Below are 25918 nucleotides of genomic sequence, written 5' to 3'. Positions count from 1 at the left end.
ACTAGCTGTTTCCTGACTAGCTCCTCCTTATTTACCCTTCTACTTAAATGCCAGCTTCTTCAGGAAAATACACCTGACCACCCCACCTAAAGCCCCCCACCTCACATCTCAACTTATTTTACCTTAGCACATACCACTATTGGATATTTTTATTCACTTATTTCTCCACCCAGCAGAATGTAAGTTCCATAAGTGCAAGAACTTGCCTATCCTATTCCCTACTATATCCCAACATTTACCAAACTCTTTTTATTAGCAAGATGGTTGCAGAATAGAGACAAGGCCCAGATACCACTCTCTGTAGTAAATATGAATCATTAACCAAGGTATTAAATTGTGCAGATTTTAAGACCCACAGTCTCAGAGTATTACTTTTGGAAAACAAGGTAATGGCAGTTATGTAAAGAATATACAGTAGTATGGTTTAAAACAAAACTTGTTTTTTTTAGTGCTGACACACAGCAGGTGCTCAATGAATGTTCATTTGAATGAAAAATAAAGACTTAAAATAATGTGATATAAATTTTTTAAACATAAAAAATTGTACAAAGAAGGAATGCTAGTAGGCAACATTAATTATAATGTTACAATAATTTTTAATGTGAAGAAGACCACGCCAAACCATATGGACCATGATGCCAGGAAAATGTAAATGGGAAACAGTTGGAGACCAGAACTGAGAGGGGGACACCTGCTCCCGCTCCCTCTTCAATCAGAGCAGCGCTACTTGTTCTCTACTTTCTACAGCAGGCATCTAACAAATTTTTTCTTAAAAGAAAGTGCCCTGTGGCTTAAAAATGTTTGAAAATAGTACATTAATTCTTCATCAGTGTGAACATACCATTTTAGATGTGGGGACTGAAAGGAACATAAATTCGTTGGGGAGAAACCACATAATGGGAACTAATTATGAAGGAGAAATTTGAAAGAAGAAAGAGATTTAGGTCCAGGAAACACAACAAATGTTCCTAAAATCAACGCATGGTGGAGATCCAGAAATTACTAGAAAACAAAGTGAAGTAAAACAAAAAGCAAAGAAACCAAATCATATTTCTATATGTAGCCCAACTGAACGCTTTCCAATGTGTACAATATTTGCAAGTCAAATGTATTTTTTAAAAACTTGGTTTGTCATACCTGGCCAGAGTCTCCAGTACAATATTCAGTAATATCACACCCATTCACAGCATCCCGACATTCATATCCTCGTGGCTGAAACTGCAAATCAAAATTCAATATTAAGAACTTGTGTTAATTAATATTTCCAATAGTTAGCATTGTTATATTCACCAATAATTTGGATACTCTCTCATAACCATCACCAAACTCTTTTTATGAATTAGCAAGTTAGCTGCAGAATAGAGACAAGGCCCAGATACCACTCTGTGTAGTAAATATGCATCATTAAGCAAGGCATTAAATGTTCAGATTTTAAAACCCATGGTCTCAGAGTATTACTTCTGGAAAACAAGGTAACAGCAATTATGTAAAGAAGATACAGTATTATGGTTTAAAACAAAAGAGCAAATCACTAAAATATGAACATTTAAGATCTCTCTGAAGATTGATATACACACCCAAGCTTCACTAATTATATCTGTTAGCTTGTTCATGATAATCTTAATGTTAATCTTGCTTTAGCTAAATATACACAATCAAAGTGCAGTGAATTCATATGAACTCCTTTCAGTGACACCAATCACATTGAAGGGGTGGGTAAAAGATGAAGGAAAGAGACCAATGATGTCAAGCAACTTATAATCTGGTGGGGAACATAAGGCAACCAAGCTAGAATTTCTTAAAATACCATAAGACCTCTTGGCATTGAATAAAATAATAAAATCATTTTACTTTATAGTTAGAAGCAACATTAGAGGGTCAGCAAATGAGAAAAAGGAATATTTTAAAAATGGCTTTTCAAAAATTGGAGGTTCTACAGTGGAAGTTAACTGTGTCCACATGCATTAGCTCTATATATACACATATAAGCAAATAGATGAATATTATTTCCTTATCTTGCTTTCTTGCCTTTACAGGAGATTTTTTTAAAAACCACACATAAAAATGTGAGCACTAGGTTTTATGTTCATGGTCCAAAAATAAATTAGGTCCAAAATAAATGTACATATACATTGTAATAAATGTAAAGAAAAATGTTATAAGTAGGCCATATTATTTTAAAAGACCCTAGGAATTGTCCCTCTTCTATTCAACCATCCTTTCAACCATCTAATGTGGTTTTCATCTTCATTAGCAGGGCAACTCTCAAGGTTGGAAGGACAGGATAGTTGATAGTGAACCATAGCAAAGGTAAATGTTTTGACCTACAGAATTTAGGTAGCTTTATGGATTCTACAAAACTGCGAGGGACACATCAATCAACAAATGTGTGGCCAGATCTACAACTCCTCTATGTACACCGTGAGATATTTAGCTAATACGTCCTCGAAAAGGAAAGACAGAAGTGTCGGGTGACTCACAAGACATGAGGTACTGTTACAGCAGGGCCCGTCGCTGCAGTGGGCCCCATTGGACAGAGAGCACTTCTTACAGCATAATCCATAGCATTCCTAGGGGAGACATTCCACGTGAGTAAGTGAGGCTGGTCATTCAACCCTCTCTTTACATGTGACTTATGTATAATCCACAAGAGGAGACTTGCACAATAACTAGCAAGCATTTCAGGAAGTAGTCACTTTAAACAATGATAAAATTCCTTCCTGCCATATTTTTCAGCAAAGTATGATCTTCTGTGAAAGGGCTTCTCTCCCAAAAAGTGAGCTTATTTCTTAGCAGGTACATCACCTTCCGTTAGCTCTTTCTTAAGACTCTATCTCATTTGGGGGTTTTAAAAAATATTTTATTTTTAAGTAATCTCTACATCCAACATGGGGCTCGAACTCACAATCCTGAGATCAAGAGTTGCATGCTCTACCAACTGAGCCAGCCAGGTGCCCCAAGACTCTATCTAGTTTTATAAAGACAAAAATAATACACACCATGGAAAGAATATTTCGTGATTTGGTATAATCTGAATGGGATGGATATGAGCTATGGATTTTTAGGAGGTAGGAGATTTGATTAGAAGAACCCATTAGGTATTTTTTCAAACAGGGCCATAAGAACTTGATTATCTCTAACATGTCTGAGCTGGGATTAGGCATTGATGAGAGAGATGAGAAAGAAAAGCAGTAAGACCAAGGGAAGGACAGTGTAGGCTTCTCACTATTCTTGTTTGCTCTGGGGAGGAGCTGGTTTGAAGGTAGGAAAGATCTCTTATACTTACCACATGTAATAAACCACAGTCACATTCCTCCCCAGCCTCCACATATCCATTTCCACATTCTGTGGGTTCAAATAGCTGAAAGAGGTTAGGAAGACAAAGGAAAAACATTTTAATTTATCACAGAAAACCAACACACCAATCAGGCCACATACATGGCCCTATAATCAGCTATCATGTGATATTCTTCTGTGATTTGCTGTGACGGCATCTTACAGATGATATCTGTGTGGGTAGCACTGTTCACTTATTAATAACACTTCTAAAAACGTATTCCAAATGGGGTAATATTTCTTGGAGGATTCTCTGGAGGTGGGCTCCAGAGATGACCTCTACCATTAGAATTACTTATTAATGGAAATTAGCTGTCAAAACGAATAGATCATTTATCATACTTGCTAATGGGGCAAAGATGCAATTGCTAAGACTAACGGATATCTAATTTACTGACTTATCTCAAGGTAGCTGAGAAAACAAAAATTGTCAAAAAGATAAAAATGTTTCGGTCAGAGCTGAATGTAATATATACAATCAAGAAAAAGCAAATAAGCTTAGAAAAGGTGCTGCTGGGAATCCATGCCCATCACTCTCATTGAAAGGAAAACTGCACTGTCTAAAGCATATTAAATAAATGTGCAGATGGGGCACCTGGGCGGCTCAGTGGTTGAGCATCTCCCTTTGGCTCAGGTCATGATCCTGGGGTCGTGGGATCGAGTCCTGCATCAGGCTCCCTGCAGATAGCCTGCTTCTCCCTCTGCCTATGTCTCTGCCTCCTTCTCTCTGTGTGTCTCATGAATAAATAAAACCTTTAAAAATAAATAAATAATTGTGCAGACATATGCACCGATGTATAGAAATCTCTCGATCATTCCTGGAGCAATGGAAGAGTCAAATTTCTAGAATAATCCACTTGACTAGTGCTATAGTTTGCCAGACAAACTATATTGCAAACAATTGTGGAGGCAGTGAGTGTTCATGAGAAACATTCCCATTTTCTGTCAGCTGAAGCAAGATCTCCCTGTGTGTGTCTATCACACTTGGATGAAGACTGGAACAGCACATTCCAACCAAAACGCTCAAAGCCAGGAGTATGAGAGGGCAAGAGAGACTCCTCCTCCAGCATACACACCCCAAGGGAAGGGTTGCCTTCCAAGCCCACCTGAGGAAGACCTGATTCTCCCTCCACATTGAGGAAGGGAAAACTCTTACTCAAAGCAAGAAAGTTTTTCAGGTTATTCCTCCATAGGAAAGTCCCACAAGTAACATCAACAGTCCTCATCTCTGTGGTATTTCATCAGCAGTCAGGAGGAAATGGAAATGGCAAGTTCAGACTGGACCATGGCTAGCACTTCCTATTAGGCCTCACATGGAGCCAAATGCTAGATCTCATTCTTAGGACCCTCCTTCCATCCTGCGGCAGGCCTCTATCACAAACCAGGTGGAAAACACAGCAGGTGGGGAGAGTCCCACAGCACAGAGACAAGGCAGGCAAGTAATGTGAAAAAACCATGTAAACCGTGCATGCATACATTCATTGACTAAAAAAGCACTTGGAAAAGGTCAGTTCTTTGATACATACATATAAACTATTCCACTGGAATCCACGGGGGCTTCCTTTAAAAAAAAATCATTCTACCATGTAGCTGAAAAAAATAAATCCGTATTTACTAACTTTTAAAACTGAAGATATAGGGCTATTTTCATTTGGTTTCTGAGCTACTGGAATAATTTTCTTTCTACTCACAGGCAATTGCAGAAATCTAATGATGGACCCTTCCACACACACTAGAAACCTGAGGACTGAGTGCTGTGCTCCCAGGCAAGATGCTATATTATAATTGACTGGTGAGACGCAAGGCAGGTAAAAATCAATCACGTACACTTTAATTCATAAATGCCAGCAGTTCACATTGATTCATTACTACTCATCTCTCCCATTTTGAACACTTTGAAGTTTTCAGATTTCTGTTGCACTGAGATCAATGCCATGAAAGGCAGGCGGTTGAATTTAATGGTGCAAGGTCACCTTAAAATTCCTGTTTCTTTTTCTGCAGACTCATTGAGATTTTATAGAGATGTCAGGCATCAAACTACAGTCCCTTGACTACAGCAGTATCACTTAATGATAAGGAGAGGAGTAAATTATTCTGTTAGTTATCCACACCAGTCACTGATTTTTTTTTTAAGTTAGTATGATTTCACTGTTCTTTCAATTCATAGAGCATTAAACATTTTGTATAGCAAATGGACTATATTTGATTTATGAAGTAGTATTTTCAAAAGAAATATGAAATGTGTAATGTTAGAATCTCTATACCATCTGCTAATGAGCAGCAATCCTGTCTTTTTGCCTGTTGAGTGATTCATTTTCAAACACGCTACTAGAGGTCCACAGTCCCTTATGCAAAAGCTTTGTGGCCAGTGAATTTGAAAATTCTGGCTTTGCTAGATTTTAGAAAAGTATGATGCATTTACCATGTTCTATGTAATAGCCCTGAGGGGCCTGGTGCACACCCTCTAATCAAAAACATTTATATTTCTGCAGTAATACTTATGAATATTTATACAATGAAGGATAATAAAAGTTTTCAGTCCAGGAGAAGTTTTACTGCCTGACGTGTTTTCTGCAAACTCATAAAAAACACTTTCAATTTTCAGACCTTTCTGAACTAAGGAATGATGGATAAGGATTGTGACGCTGTATATATGAATTCTGATGAAATGCCAGTTGACATCATGGACCTTCCCACACAAAGAGACTATATAACAAATAATAAATACACATATGTATTTATGAGATCCATAAATAACTTGGGCTATTTTTTGGCTAGCCGATATTCATAATAGTTCCTGTCTAGGGGAATAGACCACTCAAAAAAATTTTTTAAAAAGCCAAGGAATTGGGGATCCCTGGGTGGCTCAAAGGTTTAGTGCCTGCCTTCAGCCCAGGGCGTGATCCTGGAGTCCTGGGATCGAGTCCTGCATCGGGCTCCCTGCATGGAGCCTGTTTCTCCCTCTGCCTGTGTCTCTGCCTCTGTGTGTGTGTGTGTGTGTCACTCATGCATAAATAAATAAAATCTTAAAAAAAAAAAAAGCCTGGGAATAGTTATACCCTTAAAGAGATGTCAGTGGAATATGGAATTTTTGTCAGAGAAATGGGTTGAAGCAATATCCCTTAATCTAACTCACAATCTCTAAGCAGCAGGATGAAAATCCTAACGTGTAAATTTCAAAGATGTTTTAATTGAAGGGCATTTGTTTCTTTGTTTAGAGGACAAAGTGGGAGGGGTACAGCTAGCGCTGAAAAATCAGATTCACAGTAGCAAAACCATGATTTTATCATTCATTTAAGCAGGACCAGATTTCAACATGATAATGGCTTTTATAATAAATATTAATCTGACAACCCCCCACCAAAGAAAAACCTATTTTCTTTTTTTTTTTTTTTTTTTTATGATAGGCACACAGTGAGAGAGAGAGAGAGGCAGAGACATAGGCAGAGGGAGAAGCAGGCCCCATGCACCGGGAGCCCGACCAGGGTCTCCAGGATCGCGCCCTGGGTCAAAGGCAGGCGCTAAACCGCTGCGCCACCCAGGGATCCCAGAAAAACCTATTTTCTAAGATAAGTATCTGACATTTGGCAGTGTTCTATTGTAAATAAATATGCCTTTTTGCAACTAGTTTTATTAAGGCACAGAGCTACTTTTCAACATTTCACAAAGATAAAATGCAAGAATGACTTTTAAGTCTTTTCCCATAATAGATTTGTGACTAGATCCTGAGCAGATCGGAGGTGGATATGATCACGAAGGTTGTTGCTTTCATAAATGTTATGTACATCAAACACATTTCTCAAAAGCAAGAAAAAAAAAAAAGGAAGAAGAAGAACCAGAGAAATAATTACACTTTCTGAGTTACTAACCTTTGTCGGCCTGTTGAAAAGACAGGCTCCACCCCCTCTTTGTAAAAAGTCTCTATATTCCAAAATGCTGCACTTTGAGAACTTTCGGGAATGGGACACCCTGAGAAAATAAAGAATCAATTATGTAAATAATTTACCAAAAGCAGTCATCAGAGAAGAAAATTAAAACCCTTGAATTAGAACAAAATGTTCACTCTGGATCTAGATGATTCCACACAAATTTTGACAAGGCATTTATGTTCAAATTGCCAAATAAGTATGTGTGGTAGAACTTATAAAAATAGTCTAAGAAAACCACAGATTGGGAGCCAGGTTATCACCTCCTCAGCAGCCAAGCCCTTCTGTGCCTGGGCTTGGAAGCGTTTTGGAGAGCTTATCACAAAAGTTCTTCACCTAGGCTACATTTTAAAATGTGGTCATTTTTATTTGCTCAGTCTCAGTAAAGGCAAGCACTTTTTGGCCTCTGTCCTGAATAAAAGATGCATGGGAACCTACTAGATTCTACTTAGAGGAAGGAATTGTGACAATCTATTAAAGATTATATAATGCAGGCATCAGCAACACCACTGAGGCAAACAAGGAAATCTAAAGAGAAGTATTATACTGTTTTTATACACAGACACAAATATGTACACGGATATGTGGATATCTGTTTTTTGCCCATATACACACAGTAAAAACAGAATTAGGCTTAAGTTCCTTCTGATTAGAATTAGGTAATTCTAATTTTTATGCTCAACTTCAAACATACTCATGACTTAGGAATATAGTATGAGCCTGTTTGCAATTCAATTAATCAAACTATCTCTATGTCAGTACACAGGAAGATGTTATACACATGGTCGAGGTTAAACTGAATCATACACACTGATTCCTTGGGTGTGTTTATCATAGTACTTGATTTGAGAGTGACAGGCCACTTACTCTAGGATGTAATCTAAAAGTTTTTTGTATCCTGATGCATGAGGGTAGTATATGGAAGTAGGAAAAGTTTTTGCCATCGTTGACAGTAATCTCCTAAAGGAACTATGTGGAAATGCATACTCGAGAAAATATATGTAAACCTTAAATAGTTTTATTATATCTTCTGGGCGGTCAGTCCAAAAATTCATTTGAAAACTGGGAGTTTAGAAGACAGACGGTGCCTCCCTAGAGAAGCAATACTATAAATGGTGTTACCTTCCTACTATATTGTAGTTCTCAAAAATGTTGTTTAAGCCATAATGTTAGTAAATTATGGTACAAAAACAAGGGGAGCATGCACACTAACAGTTTCATGTTTAAACCACATTTCTAGAAACATATGTTTTAAAGCAGCCAGCAGAATGGTTGAGTGTCTCTGCAAACCCTCACGCTCACGCTCCCCTTTTCCCCACGAGCAGGACTCCTGGTAGAGGAGTAGGAAGGGACTCGTTATACTAGTAGGTCAGGGCTTCTGGCTTCTGGGGCTCCTCAGAATAGGGGGAGGACCAGAAATGGGCGATGTGTTGAACAGATATCTGGCATAGGCACAAGAAGCAGGAGAGACACATGGGTGGGAAAACCTCTTCCATCTAGTAGGAGTGGGCTCTAGCTTAGGGACCCTTCGGTGAATGGCCCCCATGGGGGCAGGGGCCGGGGGCAATGTTTCCAGGCCTTGGCTCACAGATGCAACAGCAGCTCCAGGGCAGTGGCTCTGTTCTCAAAGCATCCTCATAAGAAGAGAGGAGATAGGTGAGAAATGTTCAAATGTCTATCAATAGAAGATACCTAATTTAGACACAATAAATCTGTCTTTAAAAAAATGCTGTATTGATTATATAAACAGTACAGTACAATTTTTCCTACAGCAAACACGGCTATTCGTGACTTCTTTAAAATATAAATTGACGACTAAATTGATTTTCACGGACTGCTTCAGGCAGACAACTGGCTCTTATTCTAAGTGCACTAAAAAATTAATGTATCTACTAAACTTAGAAGCATTTAATAATGTGCTTTCTTTAAAGGTTAACAGAAGTAGAAGTTGTTATTATATTTTACTCTCTTATCAACAACTTTAACTAAAAAATGAAAATATAAGGTGAATTAGTCCTTTCATTTTTAAAATATCAGATATTTAATGACTGAATTTATACTGAGTGCTGAGCCTACAAGACCAGTACCTGAGAGACTCTGCATCTAATTATATGCAGCAATGTCAGTGAAAGGCCTATATCAAATGCAGGTAAAATGAAAATTTACCCTGTTTCCTCCATGATGCAGCCACCCCAGGATTCTGTGCAGTCACACTCTAGACCAATGAAACAATAAAAAGCAACAGAAGAAAAGAGAAACAACAAAAGTCACATCTTTCATTTGCATTGCAACTCTGGAGATAATTCCTTATTTATCAATTCTGTGTCTTGTAGATACAGAATGTAAAATCCCACCAAACAAAAACTATTTCCATTAAATCAAATTTTCTTTATATCTTTTCCAGAAGTATAGGTTATTTCCTAAGACAACAGCTGACAAGAAATAAAACTATCCCTCCCTTCATATTTGTGACTCAGAAAACTCAATAAAGTTCCTATTTCCAATGTGTAATGGAAAGTAGCCTGGTCTAGAAACAAAAAGCCTGAGTTCTAGTCCAAGTTCTACCCAGTGAGAGTCCTGCAGGCAAGTGACTTAGTATTTCTTGGGTCTCCCATATTCCCACCTGGAAAATGGGGAACAGCCTCTCTGCCTATCTCTCAGTGGTTCCGGGGGTTCACACAAGATAAGCTCAGGTGTGCACTCAGTGAGCTGTAAAGCTCTATTGCACAGATGTAATGAGTCACCACTGAAACTTCCCCAACAGAGCACCCTGGAGGTTACAGGAGAGAATCCCATTTGCTAGAATCCCAGTGAGGTTCAGCCAGAGATGTGAAGGACCCTCCGCTAAAAGTTTTAGGAAAAGAGAACATTCTAAAATAAAAGCACAAATAGTCATTTAAACTAAACAACAATCACAAACTCAACATAGATGCCAGAGACTGACATATTGATGTTGTGATGGGCTATGCTTTCCATTTATTTTTTTCTATTCTCTTTCCTATCATAGACAAAGATTTTTAAAAGAGGGACTTCTGAATGGATTCTTTGAAAGTCAAAGTTCAGAACTAATGAACTATCTACCTAAACAAACAATTCATAAAGGACTAAAACATTTTAGGAAGGAACTACTCCAGGCATTGGGCCTGAACCACTACTTCTCACCCCACCCCCTCACCCAATTTGGTAACATCCCTCAGCGGACCCCAGCACTGGCCTCTCCCTGGCCCCAGGGTTCTCAAACAAGGTCAGAAATCTGGCCCTACTCTCCTCTGATTTTCAAGCCATCTATCCCAGCTGCTGAAACCCAAATACCTCCTTTAAAGTGTATTATGTGTTTCCTTGGGAAAGCAAATACCCTGAGCAAGATATTAATAAACGAAAGTTTGTGGATATTTGCTAAATGCCACCAGACTTCATATACCCATAAAGTGATGAATTAATATGCCCATAAAGAGAATCGAGAAGACCCTGGATACGTATTTTGTTTCAAGTTTCCATAACACTATGCATTAATGACAGACAATTATTTGATAGTAGTCAAAAAGGCATAAAACGTAGGATAAAGTTACAGAAGAATTTTGTCCTTTTCTTCCTTGGGTTGCTGAGGTGGGCAGGGAGACCTTTACTTTTGGCATCTGATATTTTCACAGAGGGGAGCAGACTTTCACTTAGAATAATTTGAAGGAATACCACAGTCTTCCTTTCCACAAGATCGTATGACTTTTGTGGGTCCTAGGAACTTTTGCCTCATGCCACAAAAAAAAAAAAAAAAAAAAGTATTTGAAATTGTATTTTACTAGTTTGTTAGTCTAAAGAGGAATATAATCCAAGTTGGATTTTACTCTGATTTTTAAAGAAATTGAAATTTTTCATGGACTCCTAAAACCATTGTGGGCCTTGGATACTTTGCCACTGGAAGCTCAGCCCTATCTTTCCATCTTCCCCTCCTCTGATTAATGAAGAGAGTGACACCAGTGGTCACTGGATGCATTTTTCCACTGGATGGGATCTGAGGCCCTGTTTGGACTCCCTCCTGGCACTGCCTGCCCACTAGAGGGCTATCCTCTACCACCTGCTTCCAGGCTTAAAGGGCCCTAGGGAAGGGCCGCCTGGAGGGAGGCTTATTCTTCTTGAACCTTTCTGATGGGACCACGTGGGTGAGTTCAGTTAGAGGTAGGTAGGTGGGGAAGTTTAATTAGAGTTGGAGCTCCTTTTGACACTAGACCTAAGCTATTTCCTGATTCAGCTATACTATTACTAACTCCACAACGGAACTTTATTGGCACCTAGTGTCTACGTTCCACTGCTTAGAATCCAGAGGGTGAGTATTCATCCCCTGCCAAACCTCAACACTCTGTGATGTGAGAAAGAGCTACTCCTGCTCTGAGAAAATGAGTATGATTTTATGAATTTTTAAGGGGAAATATCTACTACCCAAACAGATTAAGAATTACCTTAAATTGCTCACTTGATAATCTTTTAAGAGGAAGAAGGTATATTACAATTAAACTATAATGAGTTAGGAATGAAAAAAATTTATTTATTGACTGGACATGCAGTATACAGACAGAATGGCACATGAGAGTGAATAAGAAGGTCAATGTACATACTTGGCTTTCGGCTAGAAGGTTCCCATTGGATTCCAAGGTTTTGAGCCAGGCTTTGCGATAATACTTGTGCCACTGCCATTGGAAGACCATACTGTTTTTCAGAGTTGAAAGTGTGTGGGAGACATTTGAGAGAGTGCACAAAGCTAGTTATTATTTCTTGATCAACATTACATATCATCTCAGTTCCCTAAGTAGAGCCTCACAGCATCAAAAGATGGCATATGCTCCTTATCGCTTCTTTCTTGTAGCTGGGCCCAAAAAGCAGAAAGCCTCTCTTACTATGTGGCATCTCTCAGAACTTGATGCTCTCACATGGAAACATAAAACACAAGCCATAAAAGGCTATGCCCTGATTCAACTCACACCAAACCAAGAATAAATTCAACTTACTACAAATATGCCAAGAGAGGTCTTGACTGAATGATGATGGCTATGGGGATAACCTTATAATACATTCTGGCATCAATCAGGGTTTAGAGATAGTTGGTTCAGCTTTTTGGATGCTGTTGCCAACTGGTGTAAGGATTTCCTTGATATAAAGGAAGGTACTGGAATCCAAACAATGAGACTAAGGAAATATTTGTTCCAATGAATTCTACAGAGAGATAAGTAGGAGGCATAAAGATAAAAAATGTACACAGAGAGAAAACAAAGATACTGATTAAATATAATCCTAAACTCTTTGATTTAAATGAGTTAAATCTAACATGCATGGGAGAGCATTATAGATTAAAATTATCAGGAAAGGAATAATAAGTTTATAAAAATTTATCTATAGAGGTGAAAAAATCTCTGGACCACTCTTTGGCATGCATTTACCAGATAAACAGGAAAAACTATCATTATGAAATGAAGCAATACCTCTTTTTGAACACCAAAAGCCACTTTGGTTTCTATTTACTAATATAAGTCACTCATACCTTATTCTCGATGTCACTGTCATTTTAAACAAACCTGAGAAAGATATAAACTAGGCCACAAGGAAGAAAGAGGTCAGATGCAAAGATAAAGCTCTACTTTAAGAAAACTGATCAAATTTACCTCATTCACACCAACTCCCCTTGTGCGAGAACAGACACCTCCAAAGTAACTCAGACTGCTTCTCTTATAGTGGAATGTCACACGCCTAAAGAAAAGTAAGTGCTATCAGAAAACCAATGTAGTGACCATCACATGAACTCTCCCAAGACAGGTTTACTCACTCTTCTACACCGAACACCGAAATCCATCCTCCCTCAAGAAATCAAAAACTACATTTTAAACACCTTTAGATTTATGTGGTCATAAATATCTTGAAATTTGTGTGATGTGAAGCAATCTCAGTTGAGCAACATTAATTGAGCATCTACTAAGCACTGGTTGATTATTATAAACTATAAATGTATAAATTAGTATATATTGCTGATTAGACTGAGAGAAAAAGAAGTAAAGAGCTAAGGTGAGAGACAAGGAAAGAGGACTCTGGTTGGTCTGATTCCAGAATAGAACCTTGGAGAACTGTCTAAAAACAGCTTTTCCATGAGCAGAGAAGGAAACCATTGATTATATCGGAAGAAAGTTTGGTCATCCTTTCCTTTAATGATAAAAATCTCAATTTTATTCAATGGTTCGCCTCAAAAGACTGTATTTCCTGGCCTCTCTTGCAGCTATGTGCAGCATGTGCCCAAGAGCCAGGAAATGATTTGTTGGTAAAATGGATATGTGCAAGCTTTCAGAATATCTGCTTTAAAGGAGCTCACTCAGCTGGAAGGAGGGCTCTTTTGCACTCCTCCCTGCCTGTATTCCTGATGCCTATCATAAAGGCTGGTGCACCAGCAGCCACCTTGAATTATGAGTTGACCTGGAGGATGGAAAGTGTGAAAGTAAGAATGTGCTCTGAAGGTAAATCTTACTACCACGGAACTACCATCCCAGCACCAGACAACTTACCTCCCTGCTACTGAGATAACCAGAGAGAGGACTCAATTCAAGATCAACACACTGACGTGTAACTTAACAGATATAATTAAGGGGATAAAGATAAATGTCAACACATAGACCGCAGGTACATACGAGATGAGGTGCACAGCATCAGCATGTTGTTTGATACGCTGTCGGTATTTGGAAAATTCATGAAGCATCTGCACAGGGTTGGTGGTGATCTCGATATGATCCTTCTCAGTCCAGGTCTCTACAGCCACCAGGACAACCCTGGTATTGAGCTGCTCCTTGTAAATCTGAGGGTATACAACAGGACAGGTGCAGGAGGAAACACTGGGTCAAACATGCACAATCAGTGATTCAGAGTCAGTGGAAGGACAGGAGGGGAGGTGAGAGGAGAACATGAGGTCACGATTAGCTCATCATAAAAAATCATCTTCCCTTTCTCATTTTCAAGAGCAAAAAGAAAGGAAGAAAGAATAATCACACAACTCAGCCTCTCCTACACTATTTCAATCCCAAAGCAGCACATTTATTGGTCAGGTATCTCACTAGGGGATGGACAGTAGGGATGTCAAGATTCTAAAGTCTGGACATAAATTCAAAACAGGATTTAGTAAAATCACTCTTCCAAACCTCACAGGAGGTAACAGGTTTGGAGCCTGACCTACTGGCTCTGAGTTAAGTGCAGTATGACCAGTCATTCCTGCAGGACTGGAACGGATCACTAAATCCTTGGACAATCACCAGCAACATGGCTGGCTTGCCCTTGGAGGCCCTGTGACAGGACACGTTAAATAACACTGTGGGGGAATCAAGAGCTGGCTAAAAGAGGAACACAGCACATTCCTATCACCCACTTCCCCCTAACCACAGGGTGGCATCACTCGCAATATTTCAATTGCATCTTTCTGTTCTCTTTCTCTCCAAAAGCTAAACATTTTACACAATTAAGCAACTTTAAAGACTGCTGTCATTTTGTCCTATTTTCAAGCTAATTCAGAAAATAATGGATGATCTTTGAATACATCAAAGAAAGGGAATATCATCGTGCCTAAGTCAATCTGAAGCTATAATGATTTTATAACAAGCGAGTTAAATATGATGTCTTTTAAAAATTAGTTGGTTGGCTTCAGAACCTTATATGATCACCCAAAATAAAAATTCCACTTTGCAAGATGTGGCTCTATTCAGCCATAGTGGAATGACGGACACAGAGATGCTACCAAGTCAACAGCTTTGGCAACAAAAAAAAGTGTGTTTAATATTCTTTTTTCCATATTCCCTTCAGTTTTCCTCTGAGATGACTGCTGACAAGAGCTGAAATTACAGAAGATTAATAAACCAGGTGTAAACTGGCTTTCAGAATTTCAATCCTAACTCTATATGATACACTGTGTCCATCCACCTGTATTATACCTTTATTCAGCTGTGCCTACAGCTATCATATGTTGTGAGTGATCAAAGGTTTGGGGGACTGTTTCAAAGACAGAAAAGAAGGCAGTTCTTTGGAGAAAATAAGTATCATTTAGATAGTTGGCAATTCATAAAAAGTTTTTTTTTCCCAATTAAGAGGGAACATACAATAAATATCAGATAAAAATAGATTTAATTGAACAAAATAGCACTTTACATTAGAATACAAAGTAGTATGTTATATTTAATCTACGACTAACCAAATTGAACTATGTATTGGAACATAAATAATATTCACATCTGTGGAATTCTACCTAGAGCAGGAAAAAGGAAGAAAATATTAACCATTATTCTCTGTAATTTACAAAATGAGAGGGGGGAAAATACCGATATGAACGATTTATAGAGTTAGAAGTCTTTGTAGGGAGATACATATTTTACTGTTTCAAAAAGTTTTATTTTGAGGACTGCACTTAATTCTGTCATCCAGAAATAAAATCTGAAGCATTTACCACTAAGAAAATAAATTTGAAGTTTTTTTTTTTAAAAAAAAAAACCTTGTATTTCCTATATTCTCCAAACCTACTCCACCTCAATTAGCTCTCTTGCAATATATTTAAGACAATAGGCTCAACTGGTTATCATTAACAGAGTCTCATTTGCAAAGTGTAATTGACGCTCTTTTTAGCAGATAATTTTCTCTAGTGTTTTTGCCCTTCTAGACAAAGAGGTCTAGGTATCACTTAGAATAATTATTCAGCCAGATGATCTTAAGTATGGCATTTTTACTTTTGCCCAAGGAAGAATTAAAGTAATAAGGAAATAACAAATATATAAACATTCTGTCTTGGAAAAATAGGTTCAAGAAAACTGGGATACTTACAGAATCCACAAGGTTGACCACGGACTTTGCAAAGTTATTGGTGTGTGCATGAGAAGAGCGATACTTCTTATACTGGAGGGGAAAAGGATAAATCAGTCACTACCAAATCATAACTTACTGGTAAATTTCACAATTCAGTAAAAGCAGACACCTCACAGCAATAGTACAAATGGGGATTAAAAATAGACAATTTAACTTGAGCCATGTTGGATATGGTGGTGTTCTACTTGATTTCTGTTAGGAAGCAAAACTCCATTTAAAACACCTGTACCACCTCCAAGTATGGCAAGAACCTATAGACATCTGTATGAGAAGCTTTACACCTGAGAAATTGTTAATTCAGTCTTAATGTCTACAAAGGCAATCTCTGTTTTCACCGAAACCACCTTTACAGTTTACCTTTGTAAAGGCTAAGCCAAGAAATGTAGTACCAACTGGACACGCTTCTCCCTTGAAACTCAAGATCAGATACAGATCAAGAAAATTTCGTAGGCAGCGCTTTAGATACTGTCTATGACATAGAATGCGTATTTTAGACATCTAAGTATATTCTCTCAGAAGAATGCCTCCATCAAATGAAGCCTTTTGCTTTTGACCTGTTCCATGTCAGAACAAAGGAGGGACAAGAAGGAAAAATGAAGTACATGTATAGTTTAAGATGGTTTATGGTTATTTATGATTATTTAAGAAAATAAATAAAAATAAGTTAATAGAACAATTCTATAACAACACCCGGAGGGCTAAAGTTTTAACAAAGAATACTGCAGAGTATATCTTTGAGAGGACATTTGAAAACTGAAGTCTAGGGGCACCTGGGTGGCTCAGTGGGTAAGCGTCTCCCTCAGCCTGATTCTCCCCCTCTGCCTCTCTCTCTGTGTCTCTCATGAATAAATAAATAAAATCTTTTAAAAAGACAAACAAAAAAAGAAAACTGAAGTCTATGACAGGGGGATCACACCATCTACTGAGGAAAAAGGAAAATATACTCAAAACTACCAAATCAGATTTGCACCATAAATCTTCAAAATCTACTTTTAATCATAATTATTAAAATTACAATTTTTCATAAAGATTAAAAATGTTCCTACACTGAAAACTCCTGAAATTCCTTTTTTCCCTCCTTTGCCCACTTTCACCATTATAAGTTTGTCAGGCTCCCTTCATTTCATTCTCTTCACCCTGGGTACTATGTTTCTTTAAAACAAATAATGTGTCTTCATGTTTACATACTTGATATTTATTTTTTGTAATGCTTTATGCACTGACAACCCATGAAAAAGGAGCAATAAATTAGTACTGTTATTGATAGCATTCACTAATTTATCACCATTTACAACTGATAATACTGGCTATAGTGTGAATGCTTGTATCCCCCCAAATTCCTATGTTGAAATCTTAACTCCCAAAATGATGGTTTAGGAGGTGGGACCTTTGGGAAATGCTTTGGTCATGAGGTGGAGCCCTAATGAATCGGACTAGTGCCTCAAAGGAAAGTCCAGAGAGCTCCCTTGCGCCTTCTACTAGATAAAGTGGAGCACAGCAGGTGCTGGCTATGAATTGGGAAGCAGGTCCTCACCAGAACACAACCATGCTGGCACCATGATCTTGGGCTTATCAGCCCTTATATGGTGAGAAATAAATTTCTATTACTCAAAAGACACCATCTGCAGTGTTTTGTTATAGCAGCCTGAACGGACTCAGACTTGATGTTATTGCTGCCACCATGCATCATAATCTGATCTAAACTGTCTTCTTGTGTTCTTTTATAGTAAACATCAATTGGTGCATGTAACTGGCCCAAAAATATCAGATTAATCTAAAAATCTTAAGGCACTTTAACAGAGTTTTCAAACCTAGCATAAAGAAGTTGTTGTAGATAAGCATTTTAAGTTGTCCAGCAAATTCCACACATAAAAAATTTCTAAGATATCTTTTAAAGTAAAAGCAAAAGTCTCAACCTTAAGTCCCTTTGGGGTGATGAAAAGGTTAAAAGTCTCGACATTCAGAAGCACACATCATAAAAAGAAAGGAAAAATATTAACTGATACCTATTCTAAGGTGGTGGTCTTATATATCTAATACAATTAACTTAATTTTGCTTCTGAACATTAATTTGTCCACTTTCGAGGCTTCTTTTTGTAGTATAATGATTATGGGAAAACATGAAATACACGTTTGCAAAATTAATAAAATTAGGTCTTTTTTGAAATCTATCAAAACGTGATGCTTTTCACTTTTTTCATATTTCATAATTTCCACATTTCTTACTTCCTTTAAAGAAAGTTCCCTCTGGTGTGGGGTAAGTGAATAGAGAGGGTCAAACATGGAAGCAAGAATCCAGGTAAAAGATAATGAAGGCTGGACATCTGCAGAAGTGAGTGGACACACTACGAAGGTAGGGATCCCAGGACTTGGTGATGTATAGGATGTGGAAGGTGAAGAAAGAGAATAATAAAAGATGACTCCCAGGTTGAACTAGCACAGCTGGGGGAATAGTGGTGCCATTTAAAATAATGAGAAAGAGGGACGCTGGGTGGCTCAGCGATTGAGCATCTGCCTTCGGCTCAGGGCATGATTCTGGAATCTGGATCGAGTCCCACATCGGGTTCCCTGCAGGGAGCCTGCTTCTCCCTCTGCCTCTGTCTTTGCCTCTATCTCTCTCTCTTTCATGAATAAATAAATAAATCTTAAAAAAATAAAATAATGAGAAAGACTAGGTGAAGAGAAGCTTAGGATTTAGGGAATCAAAAGTTCTGATTTAGAAATGTTACACATTATTCAATACTGAAGCCAGAATGCAAGTAGACAGTTGGATATGTTAAGTACTGACTCAGGAGGCTAGAGGCATAAAGTAGAGGGTGATGAAATTGAAATTATGATATATATTTTTTAAGATTGTATTTATTTATTTTGAGGAGGGGAGGGGCAGAGGCCAAGGGAGAGAGAACAGAATCTCCAGCAGACTTCCCACTGAACTTGGAGCCCAACGTGGGGCTCGATCTCACAATCCTGAGATCATGACCCAAGCCGAAACCAAGAGTCACATGCTTAACCGACTGAGCCACCCAGATGTCCTTAAAGTCATGGTATTATTTAAAGATTGAGACTGGAAGTGGTCAAGTTGGGGAGTGCTATAGAAAGAAAAGATAGATCAAAGCCAAGCTATGAGCATTCCCCTAATTCTAGAAATCAGAGGCGCAAAACTAGGAAGGAACAGCCAGTGAGGAGAGCTGTTGCATCACAGAAACAAAAAGATGAAGAAAATGTTTCAAATAGGGGAGCATAATCACCCGTGTCCACCGCTGCTGAGAAAGCACAAAAGAGGACAACTAGCAATACCCACAAGATTTGTTCACTTGAAGTTCCACTTACTTGAGCAGCTAGGATTTACTAGGATCTATAAGTGTCTCTCCTACAACAAATATTTGCTCCTCACAAGTCTGTGAGGTGGGTTTTATTAGCCCCATTCTAGAATGTGGACAGTGAGGTTCAAAGAGGACAAAGAAGTCATCCAAGGTCACACAGCTGGAATTCAATGGCCTCCTCTGGGTTGAGATAGGAGATAAACTTTTCCAGTTAACAATTCTTATAAAATAGTTTATGTATATTCCGAATAAATCACAATTCTTGATGAGAACTCAGAGTTTGTTCCCGTGCTTATAAAGTATAGCGGTTTTTAAATAGGGTTCAAATTGAAAAATATTTGAGTTATAACATACTTGTACTCTCTGATGAATATGTAAGGATACAGCAAAAATGTAAGCAAAACTTTTTTTCATGCACTTTAAAATATTTCAACCAATTTTCTATTAGAATAGGCTTTTCATATTTATATTTAGCTCAAGTTCAAGTGGCTCAAAGAAATGTTTGCAGACCCTTATCAAGGCTATAATTGGCTCACAAATTAGGTTCCACCAGCCAGCTACCAAGATGCTGTCTACAAAATTGAGGGATTTTCCTTTCCTAATTGAAAGCCACTGATAACACGAGGCTTCCTCAAAATAAGGTGTCTGCCTTTTTTAGGGAGCCAATATTGGGTTACTCTGAATTAAAGAGATTAGCTTGAATGTGAATGTAGGCAAAATGTTTCTATTTCCTGCATGAATGAGAAATAATTTTTCATACAAAGAAAAATGTGCAATCTCCATTTATGATAAAACTTACTTTCACATTTTGTGATCACTGAAAATAATTTACATTTAAAGTGCCAAATTTATTTTTCCTTCCTGAACAATTACAACCCTTAAAGAAATTTGCCTTTTGAAAAAAAATTAAAATTAGAGCTTGATGACAGTTATCAAAACAACTGTGCCGCCTCATCTAGCACAAAGATGGCATGATGAGTCATTTCAAGGATGATCATTCTAAAACCAATAGTAAATCTCCAAGGTATTAAAAAAACAGGTGTTAATTATTCTAGTTTAGTTTTACTTTCAAAATGGGAGTTTCAGTACTCTGATCTATGTTCTGGTTTACTCCTTTGTAGCAATCAAATGCAAAAACAATCTTCATTTTCGTAATTTCATATAAAGCACACCTTAAAAGAACTTTTTTCTCGCCTCTCAAAAGAAAAAAATCCTTATAAAAAGACACACTTATTTGGAACTAGAATATAACCTGGTCTCAAAACAAAAGGAATATTTTGTCCTATTAGCCCAGATGTAATATTTATTTAAATAGTAGAAATCATTTTATGTAATTTCTTTCCATATTAGGTATTATTACTGCTCAAAAATAAAGCTTTCTTTTTTTTTTACATTTTTACTATGTATTCCTTCCAAGTTTATCAGTGCAAATTACAGTTCTGTTTTTCTAGTTTCAAAGATAGATGAACATATAAGAACTAGTTCTCATTCAATTTTAATAATAATAATAATAATAATAATAATAATAATAGTATAATTACCAAGGTTTACCATTAACAAATTTGGTAACATAAAGAAGGTAACTTTATCACAGAATATATGGTATAATGTGCAGAAAATTTCCTTATACGAAAATGATATTTTAAGTGGGAGGGTGCTATTTTATTATTCATTTAAAAGGATTAAGAAATAAATTTAAAGTATTCAATATTTTTAAAAAAATTATCTTTTCCTATTTGTACAGTTACTGACATCTACTCTGATTGATACCATTATGTACATTCCTACTAGAGTATGGTGGAATAGGAGTCGTGGAGATGCAAGTCATGGGCTGGAAAAGTGTTCTATCCATTCCCAGCTCCATGTGAATGTATTTTGTGAATTTAAAGGCATTGCATGTATCATAATTATTCCTTCCACTACCTTAAAAGTATCTGTATAATGGATATGAGAAAAAGCATAAGTGTCTAAAGCCATGGTTTCTCAATATGCCACAATGCTAAGGACTGAGAATCAGCTACAAAAATACCTCAATGCCCCAGTCAACAAAAATACTTCAGATGAAAAAATTATCTTGGGGTTTCAAGCAAATTAGTGTCCTTCTGAAACTCCTAGTTTAGCCTTCATTATCTAAAATGGTTGTCTACACATTTGGTTTTCTTTCCTACCAGAGAGGACTGCTCCACTGTTTCTTCTAACAATATGTCAAGCAATATATTTAAAAGCCCCTGGAAAATAAAATAAATCTGCATATAAAATTAGCAGGTATCCTACTGAATAATACTCAACATAACTGAACTAATACTTGGCAATTAATCGAAAATGTCTGCTAATATACAGAGTCAAATAAAAGTATAAAGATAAAAGAAGTAAAAAAAATTAAGTCACCATATTTTTAAATATATGGTTTCAAGGCCTTTTCTGAGTAATTCTACTAATCTTATCCTATCATCTATTAATCTAATTTTGTCTCCTTAAAGCAAAACAAGGGCTTAATGATATATGCAAATCAATCTGAATTTTTGTTGTAATCTTTTATAAGTTTTTCACCCATATCTGACTTTCAAGTATTTCTTAAAAGATTTTCATCTTTCCAGAAATGTAATTCAGTTTTCATAAAAACAACTACTCTTTGTCTTGGTTTATACAATTTCTTAAATTATATAATTACAACAAGAAGTACAACTAGCCTAACACAGTCTGAAAAGTGTAGCAATGGGGTGCATGAGACCGCTCCCAATGGTTCACAAGAGTCCACTGGATGCAACTTTTCCCAACTCCTCATTTAGTGACCTCACTTCAGTAACCTGAAAGCAGCCACGATGGGAGTATCTACACCACAGCTATCAGCAAACATTATAAATCAAGGCTTTTTCCCAGAGAGCTAGATGTTACACATTTAAGCATACCCCAAGTGTTGGCTATACTAGCAAACAGCCTACTGGACAAGACTTTTTAGAAAGCTCTAGGCTTCAGGCAATCTATAAGAGACATGATTAAGTAAAACATGGTTAAGAAATTTTCTACTCCGGGCGCCTGGGTGGTTGAGTTGGTAGAGCATCTGTCTTCAGCTCCAGTCATGATTCCTGGAGTCCTGGGATGGAGCCCCATGTCAGGCAGGGAGCCTGCTTCTCCTTTTCCCTCTGCCCCTCTCCCTGACTCGTGCTCACTCTCTCTCCCTCTCAAATAAATAAATGAAATCTTTGAGAATAAAAAAGAAAGAAAAGGTTTATACTCTATTTTCAAGAAGGGCAAATGGAGGCAATAATTATTTTTCATGTCTCTTAAATGTTACTGAGATGACCCATTAAATCACAGTTTACTTTAATATAAGTAACACAGTATTACTCATCTTTCCAAAATTTAAAGAAGATAAATCATCAAGTATAGTCTCTTTGGATATGCCTTTATTATGCATCTTTACTTCCCATAATTATATCTGCCACAAGTCATAATTAGGAAGAAAAAAAACAATGTTCTCAGAACAAAGATGGAATAAAATTGGAAAGTAGTGCCCAAATACATAGATGAAAAAAGTAGAAAATAAGAATTTTATTTATTTATTTATTTATTTATTTATTTATTTATTTATTTAAAATAAGAATTTTAAAGAAAGGTATGTAAAAGATGTCAAACGAACAGTTAAATCCATTCATTAAAGCCACTAATTAAAAAGAAAGTTTAGAGTTGTGAAAATACTATAAAGCCCAATGTTTCCCAACACCACGAAATAAATCAAGTCATTCAATAATTTCAAAGAAATAAAGCATCTAAATATATTGACCCTAATAAGTAATAAATAATGATTAAGTATAAAGTGAAATGTATTCTTCCTTAGGCAACCTGTCAGGTCTAAAACTCACTGATTCTTTATATTCTTACCGTTTTGTGATCATTAACAATCATAAGTTCCAAATATTTCATTTCTTCAAACACACCACGAGATGGCTGTGGAAAATAAAAATTTAGTCAGAATGGTGGTGGATACATCTCTGATGCTCACTACTAACTTGTAGATCGACTATTTCAAAAGAAATCTTTGCTGCCTACATTATAAACACCCTGGAAGAAACTTGGTCAGCAAAATCAAAGAAAGTGATTGTAAAGTGTGGATAAATACTCAAGTATTCAGAAAAGAATTATATTTAATTATCATTAAAATACTCATCAAGATAGAGAAAAGCCCATGTTATTTTTTAATTGATTTTTTTTTTCATTTTTAAGTAATCTCTACACCCAACATGGGGCTCAAACTCATGACCTGAAGATCAAGAGTCACATGTTCTACCAACCGAGCCAGCCAGGCGCCTCCAGCACATGTTATTTTCACATGTAAAAATATTCTAGAGAAAAATGTACACTATAATTCTGCCAAAATAAATAAATATCAATTTCTTTGGCATTAAAATATGATAAAAAAAAAGATTCTTATCTACTTAAAACTTCAAAGGAAATCTACTTAAAACTCATTTAATAAGAATAGTACAGTACATGTGGAACAGCTATCAATATAGTCAAAAGAAACATTAACTCAAAGGAGTGAAACTTTAATAATAATGTACTAAATCTTAACCACACAACTTCTCAAAGGAACAAACATTGATAATTACTATTTTCTAAATTCTTCTAAATTTTCATTGTTACTACATAATTTTAAGAGCAAGTGCCAAACATTTTAGTTTTCATTTGGACTTTTTTTGAAACTGAAAAATCAATAATGATTACTCTTTTCCTTATGTACTAGGTCCTTGATCAGTTTACATTTGATAAGAGTGGACTGTAGTGAAGTGTCAGAGGCCTATATAAAACTTATTATTACCAACCACATCTTCAAGAGTAAGAAAAAAAACTCTAAGTAGAGAAACAAAATTTGTAACCATAATCACAATATGAAGATAGGCTCATAAAAGAGAGGACGATTTAACCTGTAACTAAGTTTCTGATGACTGGTAGTCTAATTTTTTTCACCAAAAAATACATTCAGCAAAACATTATCTAAAATGTGCAATTTTCAGTATAATTACTCATTAAGTTATCTAGTAAATTACCATGTAATCTATATGCTGTGGAATTAATTCTCGGTTACATAGCATTCACCATGTAATTACGAAACAGTCCCCATCATTACAGCTTTCTAATCTATTATGAAAAAGACTAGGAACATAATTTCAGTTACAAAGCTCCTATACATTTATCAATACATGGGAGCTATACTACAGTTGTTGATTATATAATTATATGATTCTTATTTAGTAACTGTCATGATACTAATGGTCAAATAGATCCTCAGAAAAAATATATCTAGCTTCAAATTCTGGTACAGCAGAGCTTTAAATTTGAAAGAAATACAAATAAGCATCATTAGCCAACATTTTAAAACCTAACACTTCCCCTTACTTTTTTTGTTAACAAAAATGTTTCATATGATGTTATATAAGTCATATAAAAAAGTCTGCTATAGTTTTAATTTAAAAAAAAATGCACTGCCATCTTCATAAGAAAATGTTTTGAGTATGAAGCTAAAACAATACATTCCTCATATGACATCAGAGTTCAAGGGACACTGTAACCAGTTTACATCAAATAGAAAAAGCTGAATTAAAAGCAATATGCCTATAAGACTCAAACCACAGGAGGAATTTGGTTTGTTGTTTTGGTTTGCGAGAGGAAGTTGCCCAAATCTAAACTGTTTTAGATAAACTAAGATACTGTGTGATTTCAGGCACACAATTTAATTGAGTGAAGTGGCCCCATCTGTGATTCAATGCCACTCACATTCACTGCTCTCTTCCTTCTCCTTTTCAACCACTGTAATTCAGACAGAAAGGGCCACTGGTCATTGCTTTCCAGACCTGTGTTAAAAGAGAAAGAAATACAAAAATGTATACCTAACTATAGTGCAATGGCATTATGTTTTTAAAATATTGTATGAAAGTACCAAAACTAAAGCAGGAAGAAACAGAAAATTTGAACAGACCAACTACCAGCATTGAAATTTAATCAGAAATCAAAAAACTCTCCCCAAAATTAAAATTCAGAACCAAATGGTTTCACAGGTGAATTCTACCAAACATTTAAAGAAGAGGTAATACCTATTCTTCTCAATCTATTACCAAAAAAAGAAGAGGAAAGAAAAGTTCTAAATTCATTCTATGAGACCAGTATAACCCTGATACCAAAATCAGATAAAGACTATAGACCAATATTCCTGATGAACGTAGAAGCAAAAATCCTCAACAAAATATTAGCAAACTGAATCCAATAATACATTAAAAAAATCATACACCACAGTCATGTGGGATTTCTTTCCAGAACCCCAGTATGTTTCAATAGTCACAAAACAGTCAACATGATGCATCACATCAGTAGGAGAAAGCATAAAAACCACATGATCATTTCAATAGATGCAGGGAAAGCATCTGACAAACTACAGCATCTATTCATGATAAAAATTCTCTGCAA

The 25918-nt window shown here is 36.5% G+C and overlaps 1 protein-coding gene across 3 annotated transcripts in view; it reads right to left on the bottom strand.

Annotated features, from left to right (window-relative positions):
• Positions 1-25918, bottom strand: part of ADAM23 (ADAM metallopeptidase domain 23) — a 169339-nt gene that overhangs the window by 38064 nt on the left and 105357 nt on the right. For all 3 annotated transcript variants that reach the window (XM_041737549.1, XM_041737551.1, XM_041737550.1), the window contains exons 8-18: positions 25232-25308; positions 23339-23404; positions 16092-16163; positions 13925-14088; positions 12914-12998; positions 11873-11963; positions 9429-9477; positions 7206-7305; positions 3287-3361; positions 2481-2570; positions 1138-1218 (exon numbers count right to left, since the gene is read on the bottom strand). In XM_041737549.1, the coding sequence (XP_041593483.1) occupies positions 1138-1218; positions 2481-2570; positions 3287-3361; positions 7206-7305; positions 9429-9477; positions 11873-11963; positions 12914-12998; positions 13925-14088; positions 16092-16163; positions 23339-23404; positions 25232-25308 (950 nt within the window). The remainder of the gene's footprint in view (positions 1-1137; positions 1219-2480; positions 2571-3286; positions 3362-7205; positions 7306-9428; positions 9478-11872; positions 11964-12913; positions 12999-13924; positions 14089-16091; positions 16164-23338; positions 23405-25231; positions 25309-25918) is intronic.

Source organism: Vulpes lagopus, chromosome 22 (genome assembly GCF_018345385.1).
Source record: "Vulpes lagopus strain Blue_001 chromosome 22, ASM1834538v1, whole genome shotgun sequence".
Lineage (NCBI taxonomy): Eukaryota > Metazoa > Chordata > Mammalia > Carnivora > Canidae > Vulpes > Vulpes lagopus.
Note: the sequence above shows the minus strand (reverse complement) of the source record. Positions and strands in the feature narration are given on the sequence as shown.